The 14582-nt window shown below is 36.3% G+C and overlaps 1 protein-coding gene across 1 annotated transcript in view; it reads right to left on the reverse strand.

The window, feature by feature from the left end:
- Positions 1 to 14582, reverse strand: part of RALGAPA1 (Ral GTPase activating protein catalytic subunit alpha 1) — a 301694-nt gene that overhangs the window by 89109 nt on the left and 198003 nt on the right. Inside the window, exons 33-36 of the mRNA XM_017858547.1 lie at positions 13958 to 14092; positions 13063 to 13246; positions 2875 to 3736; positions 1163 to 1234 (exon numbers count right to left, since the gene is read on the reverse strand). Of these exons, the coding sequence (XP_017714036.1) occupies positions 1163 to 1234; positions 2875 to 3736; positions 13063 to 13246; positions 13958 to 14092 (1253 nt within the window). The remainder of the gene's footprint in view (positions 1 to 1162; positions 1235 to 2874; positions 3737 to 13062; positions 13247 to 13957; positions 14093 to 14582) is intronic.

Here is a 14582-nt window from a genome sequence, read left to right on the forward strand (position 1 = left end):
AAAAAAAAAAAAAAAAAAAAAAAAAAAGTAGTACAGTGTTATATGGATTATATTTTTGTTTTATATTTTCCATAATAACCAAATAATTATTCTAAGATCATTTTGAGAAAAGCTAAAAACAACAATCAAAACCAGTTAGAAATTACAGGAAGTGAGTAAAGATTATATTTCTCTATACATTTGGCAGTAAAAGGAATGAGAGATTTGGATAGGACTACAGCTGGAAAGTAGAGTAACTGAGGAAAGTTTTGTTTTATGCTTTGTTTTGTTTAAAGGCAGATAACAAACATGTTTATTAAGAGGAACAAGAAGAAATATAAAGAGGAGATAACTTTTTGAAGACGATCCTAAAGCAGGCAGAGATGGCAGAAAGCAGATATACAAATAGATTTAAAAAGAAGGCTTTTCTCAAACTGAAGGTGAGCAAGAAAAGATGGCTCAATACAGAAATTTTAAAGAAGAGAGGAGGAAGATAAAGAATTGTTTGATGTGGGAATGGTCTGAATCATCTTATTCACTATGCATTCCTGTGGGTAGCTTTTTTCAAACCTGCTTCCCAATCCGTCAGAATCACTGGATTTAATTCATGAGAGATGTGACTAAGGTTTGTCTAAATATGGGAAAAACCAAAGGACATTTTACAGGTCCAATTAGTTTTCTGTGATTCAAAAGATGATTCTGAAATGCATAAAAAAGGCATAAACAAGCTGGGCGCAATGGCTCATGCCTGTAATTCCAGCACTTTGGGAGGCTGAGGCGGGCAGATCACGAGGTCAGGAGATCGAGACCATTCTAGCTAACACGGTGAAACCCCGTCTCCGCTAAAAAATAAAAAAAAAAATTAGCCGGACATGGTAGCGAGCGCCTGTAGTCCCAGCTACTCCGGAGGCTGAGCCGAGATCACGCCACTGCACTCCGGCCTGGGCGGCAGTGCGAGACTCTGTCTCCAAAAAAAAAAAAAAAAAAAAAAGGCATAAATAAACAATTCAAAGATACCTAACATTCTATGCAGTCCTAAAATTTTCTAAAAAAATTATTGCTCAGAAAGTTATAAATCAGTAACATAGTATTATACACTATTTAAAATATTATTCACAGTATTATTCTAAACAGAGAAATACCTAAGAGTTGCTAGTTATGTGAAGATTTTCCAACAACTTACCACTGCCTTGAATCCAAGTTCCTAAGTTCTCTAAGTAGCTTTTCATTTTTCTTCAGGAGATGAAAGCTCCTCCTAAATAGAGAGATTTATAAACATTTTCATCACCTTTGCAGTGAATGACATGACAGTCCCGGAAATACTTTCCACTCTACTCATGCAACTTTTATACTTTTCTTGCCTTTTCATACTTCTAACACAAAGGAGAACAGACCCTAAAAAAAACGTAAAGAATATATGTCATTATTTCCACCAGGCCTTCATACATTTCTGCTAGTGGATCATATCAATTGGCCACTTCAATCTTTCCTTGCAGATGCTGTGAGCCTCCTAAACTCTTATCTAGGAAAATGGATAAAAGTACTTTGTAGGTTCTTTTCAAGAGTCTCATAAAAATGTGAGAAAGTTGTACCTCATGAGAAATAAAATATTCACAGAATCTAAATCATTACCAAGGAGCAAGTGTAATCCAGATGGAATTTTCTTTCTTCCTTGTTTGATAATTTTTAGACTACAAAGCAGTGAATAATTTTACCAAATCCCTTCCATGGGTGCTAAATATGTACAAATTATTTTCATAAAATCAATGCTTGCTGAAGTAAAATACAGCTTCTCATCTTTAATTTTTCCCAAGGGACAACATATGGACCATTCTACAGCAAAAGAGAGTAGAATGCATTTATACGATAACTGAGTGGCAATTACCTATATTTGCTCATACCATATGGCAAACTGTTCCTGAGATATAACGTTTCCTATAAGGCAGAGGATATTCTCTTCTAATAAATGGCTTCCCTATATTCCTTACTCCCTTCTAATAAGAGGCTTTCCTATAAGGCAGAGGATATTCCCTTCTAATAAGTGGAAGAGTTTAAATCAAGTAAGAGTATAAACACTAAGCAAACAAGCAGAACTCTATTTCAATGCTTGACATGCATTTGAATTACTTTAAGATTTATTCGTTCATTGACATCTGAGCTTCCCCTCCTACCATAAATTGACAAATGACAATACATTACCACTCCTTCCACTACCTACAGGGTTTCGTGACATAGGAATTAAAACCTAAATGTATGTTAATAATGCTCTACATTAGTGTACAATGCCAGTGTTTTATGTACATTATCTAATTTAATTATTCCCAGTATGTGAGGTGGGAACTACTCTCAATTTGTAGACTGCAGCCTGAGGCTCAAAAGTTAAGTAACTTTAAGCTAGGTCTTCTGATTTAAGCCTATTGTTCTTTTCATTTAGCTCCTACCTAACTTACTTGAATACCTCATGAGTTTATTGTAAGTTTTTAACAAGGTTTTGTAACATGCATCAGAAAAAAAATTTTTAACTTCAGATTCTTTTTTTGATTTTATCTTGAATCTTGAGTTAATTTCCCTGATTCAAACCAGAAGTAATCATACTGCGGTTTCTAAAAAAAAATTATTAGGCTTACAGGAAGGTTGAAAAATGAGCCATAATTTCTAAGTCAAATAGTTCTACTAGTCATTTTGAAAATATTGATAATTTGCTGGATTATTTTATTCCTCTGAATCCCAATATAACTCAGTGGCCTCAAAAAAAAAATCTGCAAAAAAATGAGTCAAAGAACTAATTGGTAGATACAATTTAGTAAGGAAAAGAACAGAAAATAAAATGCTTCATCAGAAGATGAATAAGACCGAAAAAAAAAAAAACAGAAAAAAATTCTCCCTTATGCTTACCGTTTGTCCCAGGAATTCATTCCCAATATACTAAGAAGCAATCTGCAATAATAAAATGCTGACTGAGGTTTCTGAGGTATTGGTTCATCTTGTTCCACAGCTTTCATGTTTAAGTCATTAAAGTGCTTCTCAACAAATTCTTTTTCTTCTGTATGTTGCTTAAGGATAGCATTAATAACATCATTTTCTTGTTTTTCAGAAATGCACACAGGTTGTGGAGCAGGAATATTAAGTGAGATTCCAGTTCTCTGTAAGCATTCAGGACTAGTAACACCCAAATACTGCAAGAGCTCATCAAGAACATCTTCTTCATCTCTTATTGTATCCCAAGTTGGTACAGTTTCTCTAAATCTTTTAAACTGGAGAGAAAGTCCATCTTTTACTGTTATATCTTCTAAGCATTCATTAGATGTTGGAGGCTCTTCTGGCTTCTCTTGGTGAGACAACGAAAGCATCAAAGATGTAGGTTCTGACAAGCCACTTACAGAAGGTGGGCCATACAGTATAGCAGAATCCCATGAATATTTTCCAGAGAGATCACGTACTATGATTCTGACATTTGAATTGGCTGATGCAAGGCCAGCAGATAAACCTCCTCCAGGCATATTCTCTTCTGATCTGATCTGGATACAGGACACTAAGGTTGTATTATTTAACACAAAGAACTGGATATTTGGACTCTCAAAGAGTTCAGGAGAAAGTTCAGTACTTTCACTGTAATGGTTGTCGTGATTTTCACACACCTGACTTGTTAGCATAGCAGGACCACCACTCATTGGATAATGGCCCAGGTGATTTACCAGATGTGTAATAACAGTGCGGGCTGCTATAGAGATTAATCCATGCTGCATTTGAGTTTTCACTGGAAATAAAAAATATAAATGAATGGGAATATTGCTGCTTCCTAGGGAATCATATGAAAATGAAACATTAGACAATGAAACATTAGACAACAAACAGGGATTTTATCACATTGTTAATATTTCCAATTTAGATTCCATATCACAGTAATGATGGCAAAAAAGGAGGAAAACCATTATTTGATGAAGTTTTGTTTATAAGGAAGCCCTTTCTGAAATTTTTGCTAATGGGTCCATAATTTAAACCAAGGCCCTTATATATGGATCACTTTTGAAGAATCAGCAGTATTATAAACCAATCATGAAATCCCTAATGCACGTTAAAAAGCCAAAGATGGCCAGGCGCTGTAACACATGTCTGTAATCTCAGCACTTTGGGAGGCTGAGGTGGGAGGATTGCTTGAGCCTAGTAGCTTGAGACCAGCCTGGGCAACATAGGGAGACTATGTCTCTATAAAAAAAAATAACAACAGTAATACTAAAATTAGCCCAGCGTGGTGGCCACTGCACTCCAGCCCGGGTGTCAAAGCAAGACCATGTCTCCAACAACAACAAAACAAAACAAAACAAAACAAAACACAATGAAATCTGTTCAACTGATAAGTTTCTTATCTCCATTAATAGATTCCAGATTCAGAGACAGTTTGTAGATGCCTTAAATGTCATTTAAATCTGACTTTTACATATAATGTAAAAATGTTTCAGAAAAGGTGACATTCCAAGTAAACTCTGGGAATCAGAATAAATTTAAACAGCAAGTCAGTATAGCCAGTACCTGTATGCACAAGAGATTTTATTTTAAAACAAAATATTTGCTGGACCTACTTATATTTTTCTAAGGTATTCTTCAGGGTCAATGTGGTATAGTCTAGCAGTCAGTTATATGCAAGAAATATTTTTTTTTCCTCAAGTACAATAGGGAGGAAAACAGGTAAGAAGCATATTCATACAAATAACTAAAAAATCATAGGGAACAGTCGAAAGAGAAAACTCAAAGAATATAGTAGTTTAAGAGGCTTGGAAAGGCAAGATGCCCAATGTCAGAATCTGAAGAAGGACGAAAAGGGAGGAGAGGGGGAGAAGGAAGACAGGGAACACAGAGAGAGTAATGAGGAAAAGGAGACAGGAGATAGACAATAATTTGTCAAAGCCAACTAGTTAAAGACTGCCAATCTAAGGAGGGCTAAAGACTGTGACTCTGAGGGGTGTTGATGTGGAAGCCAGTTTGGGATTGAGTGGTGTCAGGAAGTGGGGACAACTAGTTGACTGTTGCCTTAATGCGTTTCATCTAACAGGTAGGAGGAGAGTTGTCTTTGGTAAAGAAGCATTAGTCATTCATGTTAGGATGTTTAGGTAGGGATGTCTGTGTGTGTGTGTGTGTGTGTGTGTGTGTATTTAAAACATTCTTGTCTCTACTTAATTTTAGACGTAATTACAGAGTGATTGTGTTTCTGTATTATTCTACCACAGTAACAGAGTGATCTTGTCTGAGTATTTATATTCTCTGACAGTTAATCAGTTGGGAACACTAGGGCCTGTCAGAACAAATAAGGATTTGTCACAATAAACACAGATTTTTAAAATTTTTTATTTTTTTATTTTTGAGATGGAGTCTCACTCTGCCTCCCAGGCTGGGGTGCAGTGGCGCGATATTGGCTCACTACAATCTCCGCCTCCCGGGTTCAAGTGATTCTCCTGCTCAGCCTGCCGAGCAGCCTGGGACTACAGGGGCACGCTGCCACACCCAGATAATTTTTGTATTTTTAGTAGAGGCAGGGTTTCACCATGTTGGCCAGCCTGGTCTTGACCTCTTGACCTCGTGATCCCCCACCTTGGCCTCCCAAAGTGCTGGGATTACAGGTGTGAGCCACCGAGCCGGGCCCGATACAGATTTAAGAATGTTCTGATTTACATACATGCCCAATTTTACGTGTTTAGTTTGATGACTTTTGGTAATTGTATATAATTGTGTAACCACCAACATAATCAATATGAAAAATTCCCTCACCAAAAAAGAATATTTTATTTTATGTAAACTATACCTCAATAAATAAAAAAATTCCCTCATCAAAAAAGAGTATTTTATGTAAAGTATACCTCAATAAACCTAACTCAAAAAAAAGGGAGACCAGTTTGTGCATTGATGGTATAATCTCTCTTTTTTTTTTTTTTTTTTAGACGGAGGCTCGCTCTGTCCCCCCGGCTGGAGGGCAGGGGCTGGATCTCAGCTCACTGCAAGCTCCGCCTCCCGGGTTTACGACATTCTCCTGCCTCAGCCTCCCGAGTAGCTGGGACTACAGGCGCCCGCCACCTCGCCCGGCTAGTTTTTTGTATTTTTTAGTAGAGACGGGGTTTCACCATGTTAGCCAGGATGGTCTCGATCTCCTCGGCCTCCCAAAGTGCTGGGATTACAGGCTTGAGCCACCGCGCCCGGCCGGTATAATCACTTTAAAAGAGGCAAGAGAAAAGAATAGTCTTACATTTCAAGGCTTTAGCCTTCAAGATTCAGAACCAATACCACTGGGTACAGGCAAACCAACCATCCAGCTGCTATGCCATTAATGTTAATACCATCTTCTCCAATTCCAAAAAAGAATAGTTTCCTTTGGGCTTTGGTTGCTTTTAAAATGTCAGAGTATCAAAATTTTAATTTCCCATTATCAACCAAGTTATATCTACATACATGTAAATATAAACATTTCTTAGTTTATTTATTGGTTTTTGTTTGAGACAGAGTCTTGCTGTGTCACCCAGGCTGGAGTGCAATGGCACGATCTCGGCTCACTGCAGCCTCTGCCTCCTGAGTTCAAGCAATTCTCGTGCCTCAGCTTCCCAAATAGCTGGTATTACAAGCATGTGCCACCACGCCTGGATAATTTTTGTATTAGAGAAGAGGCTTCACCATGTTGGCCAGGATGGTCTTGAACTCTTGACCCCAAGTGATCCACTAGTCAGGGCCTCCCAAAGTGCTGGGATTACAGGTGTGAGTGACGCACCCGGCCAAACATTTCTTAGTTTAAAAGTTCCAATTAATGGCTGGGTGTGGTGGCTCACACCTGTAATCCCAGCACTTTGGGAGGCCGAGGCGGGCCAATCACCTGAGGTCAGTAGTTTGAGACCAGCCTGGCCAACATGGTGATACCGTGTCTCTACCAAAAAATACAAAAATTAGCTGGGTGTGGTGGTGCCCACCTGTAGTCCCTGCTACTCGGGAGGCTGAGGCAGGAGAATCACTTGAACCTGGCAGGCGGAGGTTGCAGTGAACTGAGATCACGCCATTGCACTCCAGCCTGGGTAATAAGAGTGAGGCTCTGTCTTAAAAAAATAAAAAATAAAATAAATAAATAAAAGTTCCAATTATATTGAAATTTTAAAATTATTTTATGATTGTTACTAATAACCAGCCATTCAACACTAGATTAATAACACTAAATGATTAACTCTAATTCAATCCTTTGTTTTAAGAATGTAAGCAAAGTAAAAGTATTTTGAGCTATATGACAAGAAACAGCTTGAATCTAGTGTTTGCTTTCCCTTCCCTAATTGTAACCTAGAATATAAAAAATGTTCACACTATCAGGGGATAATTTAGCTGGTAGTCCTCATTTTGCACATGAGGACAAATGGGTTTGCAAAGTTAAGTGATTTGCCTACCATAGGAGATGTCTTTTGCTTCCCAGCTCAGTGTTATTTCCCTCTTTACCGTAGCTCTAATTTCCATACTTTTTTCTCTTTTGTTAAACTGTCTTTTTCTTTGTGAGATATGGAAACAATGAATTCAAAATTTATTTTCTCTGTGTATAAGAAATTCAAAAAAGTATACCTAGCATAAATTACTAAATAAAAGCAAAGATCAATGGAAAATATCAAGACTAAATCGAATTTAAATGGTAACAAAAATTAAAACTAGTCATTTAAAAATTTTTAATATAGAAAAAGATTTTTCTATTCTTCATTCTCCCTTCTGAGTGATATACTTAAATAGATGACTCATTTTAAGCATTAAATCCTCTTTGCATAACATAGAAGTTTACATTCTGAAGAAGGGAAAGAATATAATTTAAAAGAAACAACCATAGAAAAGAGAAGAATCCCTGGCTTTGACTTGCTCTATGATTCATGATCACAAATACATAAGATTCCTTAAACTCCATTTTTCTGTAAGAATTGCATATTTATTTGTAAAGATGAGTTAAAAACTCTTACATACAAAACTGGAAATAACAGAAACAATAAAAAATCATTCAATTTAAAGAGCATTATAAGTAACATAGGTCTTATGAGTTTCTTTTTCAAACCTACTTATAAATAAACTCCAAGAATGAGCCAGGTCTTTCCTTAAAACATAAACCTCCAAGCCCAGGTACCAGTCCATCCCATATATCTTCTTCCCAAAGGTAGAGACAGTGAGTACGCAGTTTAAATGAGCTTGTTCACAAGTCTGTCATAATTACCCACATTGAAAACATGAAAAGAATAAATTTAAATCTCAGATATAGGTAAAGCATTTTCTGCCCTAAGTTGCTTCTCTAAATTCAGGATATATGTCTATATATAAAAGTATAAAAATCTCTCAAATTGTTAACTGGGCACTAAACTTATTTACTTATTTTTGAGCTATAAACTATAGAACATACATATCTCTTTTCTACTTATCTACCAAGATATAAAGAAGACATGAATTTCTCTAGTTTAGATATTTAAAATAAAATTCTAAAATAACCAGTCTTGTGAGAAAATGTAAAATGGAGATATCGATGCTTCTAAGGCTTTGTGTAAGTCTATTCAGGGTTGTCTTTTCAGATTGTCAGATTAAACAAACCCTACAGCATTTGCAGCAAACCCGTAATTACAGGTTATTATGGAATACAAAAGCAGCAAGACATAAAAAGCTGCTGCAATTCACTGCACTGTAATAGAACACGCAGAGGAAGTTAATTTTGGCAAATGCTTTAAATATTAGCTTTGCATAATAAGTATAGGTGAAACTATAATTAGGACAGAATGAATCCTTCGGAGCCTCCTTTCACTCTGACCCAGCAAATGATGACTTTTTGCTAATAAGACTACTGCCATTTGACAAAAAGCCAACTTCACTACCTTGCTTTATGCTTTAGTAAATTTAATAATTACAGATACTCCTGCCAATAGTTCTCAAATCAGACTTGTTCAATCCAATACTGAGCTTATTAGCGACACTCAATGTTTAGAATTCTTTGGCCAAAAAAGTACTTGAAGATGATGAAACACGCCTTAGACAAGGGCACAATGATCACTCATTTTTGCCACATTAAAAAACACCCAGAGCATGTAGTCACTACAGACCAGAGAATTAGGTGCTGTTAGCTCACAGCTGTTCCTAAAAGGTTCTGCACTTAAAACTTAAAGGTTCTGTCCTTAAAACCTTTGAGGAAGTCCAAAGGGAACAACTTGATACATTTAGAGAAGGACACTGCACAGAGTATTTGATATCAATATTAAGCTAATCTATTCACATATTTTCCTTTGCTTCTTTTACAGTGACTGTTTGATATTGGTACGGTAAATTTTGTACAAAATCGAAAATTAAAACTTCCTTTGACCTAAGCAAACTCTATTGCTTTGTTTGAAACATACTCTGCTGTCTTGAATAAAAACTGCCATTTTATACCTTAAATGTGCAAAGGTCAACTAGTATTTTCACATAACCATATTTTAAGTAAAATAAACATGGTATCTTATTATGTTAAATCTAAAATATAATTTTAAATTGCTTATATAAACTTTTATCTATTTTTTTTTTTTTGCTTTATACTGCTTGTTATACCCCTTTTATATTTGAGAAACAATTTAAATCTTAAATTCCTATTTCATAGGGTATTTATGTTCCAGACAAACTATCTGTACCTTATGGTCAAACCAAAACCCTAGCTCAACTTCCTTGGCCTCTAAGTTCATACTTTCACTTTCATTGTATGCCATCAATACATTATCATGGACACATCTTAGATGTTTTATTCATTTGTAACTATTCTACCTTTAAAAATCAAACGTTTCCTTACTAGTCCACTCTTTGACCACAACCTCCTAGTGTAGTGACTTCCCAATTGTGTTTTGTAAAGTTCTTGGAGAAGGCCCTTAGAGATGGACAGGAAGAAACTGGTAGTACCCCACACCTCCACTCTGCTGTGGTTCTATTTTTTAAAGTTTTCCAAACTGAGCTTCCTTATACAATTTATTTGAAGAGGTTCTGCTACCTAAAAAAAGTTTTAAAAATAACTGTCCTAATATACTAATGATGCTCTCAGTGGTTCTCAACTGTGGCTGCATAATAGTCACATGCAGAGCTTTAAACAATCTCAGCAAATCCCAGATTAAGATATCAAAATCTCTATGGATGGGACTGGAACATCAGTATTCTAATATGCAGCCAAGGCTGACAACCACTGCTCTAACTTCTTATTACCAACCATATCTACTTTATGACTCTCTAGATCACTCTATTTTCTCCCAACTTAAAGCTAACCACTTCCTGCCAGCAGTTTGATCCTTATCAAGCCTAGGTTCCATGGCTAAGCTGTATACCAATATTCTCAAATCCACAGCTCCTTTGTATTTCGCTGCCACACCCATCTTACTAATTGTTGATAGGTGCAACCAAAACTTTGTGGGTTTTGTTTTCTCTTAGGCCCTCAGTAACTTCTGTCAATTATCTTAATTACTTAAATCATCTTCTTTGTGGTCTCAGAAGAAGGGCTAATCCTAGCACCTATACTTTCTAGCTCATCCCCTCACGGACTTCACTCTATTAATGATACCCTTCCCACTTACTTTCTTCTCAGCTTATAAATAAGTTCAACTCTCTTCATCCCTAAAACTTTTAACCCTAAATCATCCTTTAGCTTATCAACCGTTTTATTGCATTTTTGTTTCCTTTATTTACTTATTTTTAAAGTCAAGCTTCTTTAAAGAATACTTTCCATGGATGACTCTGCTGTCTTTATTTATTTATTTTTTTTAAAGCCGGAGTTTCACTCTTGTTGCCCAGGCTGGAGTGCAATGGCGCGACCTCGGCTCACGGCAACTTCCACCTCCCAGTTCAAGCGATTCTCCTGCCTCAGCCTCCTGAGTAGTTGGGATTACAGGCATGCGCCACCACGCCCTGCTGTAGAGATGGGTTTTCACCATGTTGGTCAGGTTGGTCTGGAACTCCCGACCTTGGGTGATTCACCTGCCTCAGCCTCCCAAAGTGCTGGGATTACAGGCATGAGCCACTGCAGCCAGCCAACTCCATTGTCTTATTTCCTGCTTGCTCCTCAAACCACAGCCATCTGACTCTGCCTACTTCTCTGGTGAACTAAAGCTGATACATTTGTCATTACCTTTGTACTTGATCTATCATTTAACACTGTTGGCTAACCTTTTAAAAGTTTTCTCGGCCAGACGCGGTGGCTAACGCTTGTAATCCCAACATTTTGGGAGGCCGAGGCAGGCGAATCACGAGGTCAGGAGTTCGAGACCAGCCTGGCCAATATGGTGAAACCTGGTCTCTACTAAAAATAAAAAAAATTAGTTGGGCGCAGTGGCGCATGCCTGTAGTCCCAGCTACTTGGGAGGCTGAGATAGGAGAATCACTTGAACCCAGGAAGCGGAAGTTGCAGGCAGATGAGATGGCGCCACTGCACTCAAGCCTGGGTGACAGAGTGAGATTCCACCTCAAAAACAAAACAAAACAAAAAACAAACAAACAAAAAAACTTCTCTTGGTTTCTGAGAAATTACTCTCTCCTGATTTTCCTTCCTTTCCAATGTTTTCTTCTCAGAACCCACACATGTAAATATATATTCATAACAAAGACCTAAGATGTAGATTTGTATATACAACTAACTGTCCATTAGATGTTTTCACATGAATATCTAGTAGCTCCCCCACACTAAACCATTTCCAACTGCCCTACTAATTTTCCCTCCCAAATCTGTACTTTCTCTAATACTCTTACTCTAGTAAGATTATTCTAGTTTGGGGAAAATCTAACTAATCTCCAAGTCAGAAACCTATTTTAGATTCCTCTTCTCTTTACAAAAGCCTTCTGACTTTACGTCCTACATACGTCTCAAGTTCACCTTGTCCTTCCATTCCTACTATCATTCTTCAGTAACTCAACAAAAAATTTAGTTTAAGCCTTCAGCAGCTGTTGCTTAACCTACTGTAACAGCCTCAGAATTGGTCGCTCTGCTTCTGAGTTAACTGGCCAATTCAATCTAATATACTAGGAGTCAGTAAACTTTTTCTATAAAGGGCCAGATAATAAATATTTGTGGTTTTGTGAGCCACACAATCTCTGTTACTCAATACTGCTGTTGTTATACAAAAGTAGCCATAATGACAATATGGATGTATAACAATAAAACTATAAAAACAGGCAGTAGGCATGGGCCATAATTTACCGACTCCTATAAAATACTATTATCAAAAGTGCTCTTAATATAAATTATATCATGTATCTCCCCTTCTTAAAACCTTCAGCAATTGCTGGGTTCCTCTAGTTTACCTCTATATCTTATATATGCTTCTATTGTTATACTCATATTATAATGTTATTTGCTTCTATTATATCTTTCTCTTCTATCAGAGAGAGAATGCTCTAAATGTAGAAACAACGTGGCTTAAAAATGTTACTGAGTTAACTATGTACTAAGTAAGGATTGTGCAAAGGGCTTTACATATATTATCTTACTTAGTACTTAAAAAAAATTAGAGGAAACTAATATTATCTGCATTTACAAATAAGAAAACAGATACTCAGCAATTGAGAGTCAAAATTCAGGTCAGACTCCAAAACTAAATTTTTTATTCTATATAAATTCCATTATATACAAAATATCAAAAAGAACTTCTGAGAATAATTTAGCCAGAAGTGCATGTTGAGTATCCCTAATCTGAAAATCTGAAATCCAAAAATTTTGAGTGTTGACATGATGCTCAAAGGAAATGCTCATTGGAGCATTACAGATTTTGGATTTTCAGATTAGGGATGCTCAACTGATAAGTATAATGCAAATATTCCAAAAGGTGAAAAAATCCCAAATCTTTAACACTTCTGGTCCCATGCACTTCAGATAAGGAATACTGAATTTGCATAAAAGGAATGTCAACATATAATATTAGTAATTGTGCATGTGAAGTTATTTCTTTAATTAATAATGAACTTGTGCTATACATACATGGTTAAACAACTACAAAGTAAGACTATTCTCCTTCTCCAACATTTCCACCCATGGCCTCAAGTTATATACCTTGAGAGAGAGAACCCAAGCAACAATATTGTCCTGAAGAGAATTCATGTTACCTTCTGTTACTGGCTGGAGTTTAGAAGATCGTTCTGAGTCAGGAGAGTGCAGAGGTTCAGGCTCTTTCAGATTTTCCAAATGCATAAAAGGATCATAATCTACAGATGCCAAATCAGAGAGGCTCATGGGAAAATACCTTGGATTGCTAAAACACTGAGCTCCATAAACACACCCATGTAAAACCTGAAAATACAGGGGAAAAGAAAACACCCAGTTTTACTTAAAAAATAAATAAATAAATACATAAAAGTTAAAGGAAGATAAAAATCAACCGGTAACACAAGAGCTTTGCAAATATTTTAAATATTTTAAAACATTACGCTGGGCGTGGTGGCTTATGCCTGTAATCCCAGTGCTTTGGGAGGCCGAGTCAGGTGGATCACCTGAGATCAGGAGTTCCAGACCAGCCTGGCCAACGTGGCAAAACCCTGTGTCTACTAAAAATACAAAAATTAGCCAGGTGTGGTGGTGGGCGCCTGTAATCCCAGCTACTCAGGAGACTGAGGCAAGAGAATTGCTTGAACCCAAGAGACGGAGGTTGCAGTGAGCCGAGACTGAGCCATTGCACTCCAGCCTGGGCGACAAGAGCGAAACTCCGTTTCAAAAAAAGAAAAAAAAAAAATCAAGGTAAAATTTAATACCTCTTACAAAGAATGACTAAAATTGAATTATACTCATATGTAACAATGATCTAATTCCTTTCAAAATTTTGCAATGAAACAACAGTGTCTTGTAGGAAGTATTTTTAAATTACCCTTAGGCATTGTAAGCTAAATCTGTGTCCTTAGAAATTTTCTAGCTCTAAAAGAATAAAACGTTATACTGAGAAATGTTATTTCACTAGGTTTTAAAAATTCTTGGTTACCAAATAAATAATAAAGCAAGAAAGTTTACCTTATAAATGCAATTGAGAACAGATTTTTCTGTTTTATCACTTTCTGCTCCCGTAGCATGAAATGGTTGGAGCAGTGTCTTTAGAGGTAAGGCCATGATCCAGTCCAGAAGGCAGAGAAGTAAAGATACTACCAACTGTAACAATAGGATAATTATAATTGCACATCCATAAAATATATGCTTCTTAAAAATTCGTTTTCTTATTCTTGAGTTTCCAAAATTTGTTTCTGGAATCATCAACCCAAGTTCCACTATTAATATTTACCTAGATCGAACTGACTTTAAGATATTGTATATGAACATTATTGTGGGTTTCTCTTTCATATGTCAGGGCAAGCATAATGAAACAGTAAGTATAATAAAAACAGAAATGTTAAAATTAATATAAAAACAGCAAGCTTAAAAGACAATACATATCAATTAACTATACTTACTTCATTGCACAAGGAATGGAACACAAATGGAAGTCCATATATATTAAAATCACTTCCACTTTCCTTTTCTAACTTAACAACATCTCACTGAATATCCTGCCAGTAAGACTACCTTAAGTACTTTTTGAAACTGTTACTCATTTTACTAAATGAATCTACTGAACGCGTTTTTTTTTTTTTTTTTTTTTTTT

This window comes from Rhinopithecus bieti, unplaced genomic scaffold, assembly GCF_001698545.2.
Source record: "Rhinopithecus bieti isolate Rb0 unplaced genomic scaffold, ASM169854v2 scaffold_2435, whole genome shotgun sequence".
NCBI classification, from domain to species: domain Eukaryota; kingdom Metazoa; phylum Chordata; class Mammalia; order Primates; family Cercopithecidae; genus Rhinopithecus; species Rhinopithecus bieti.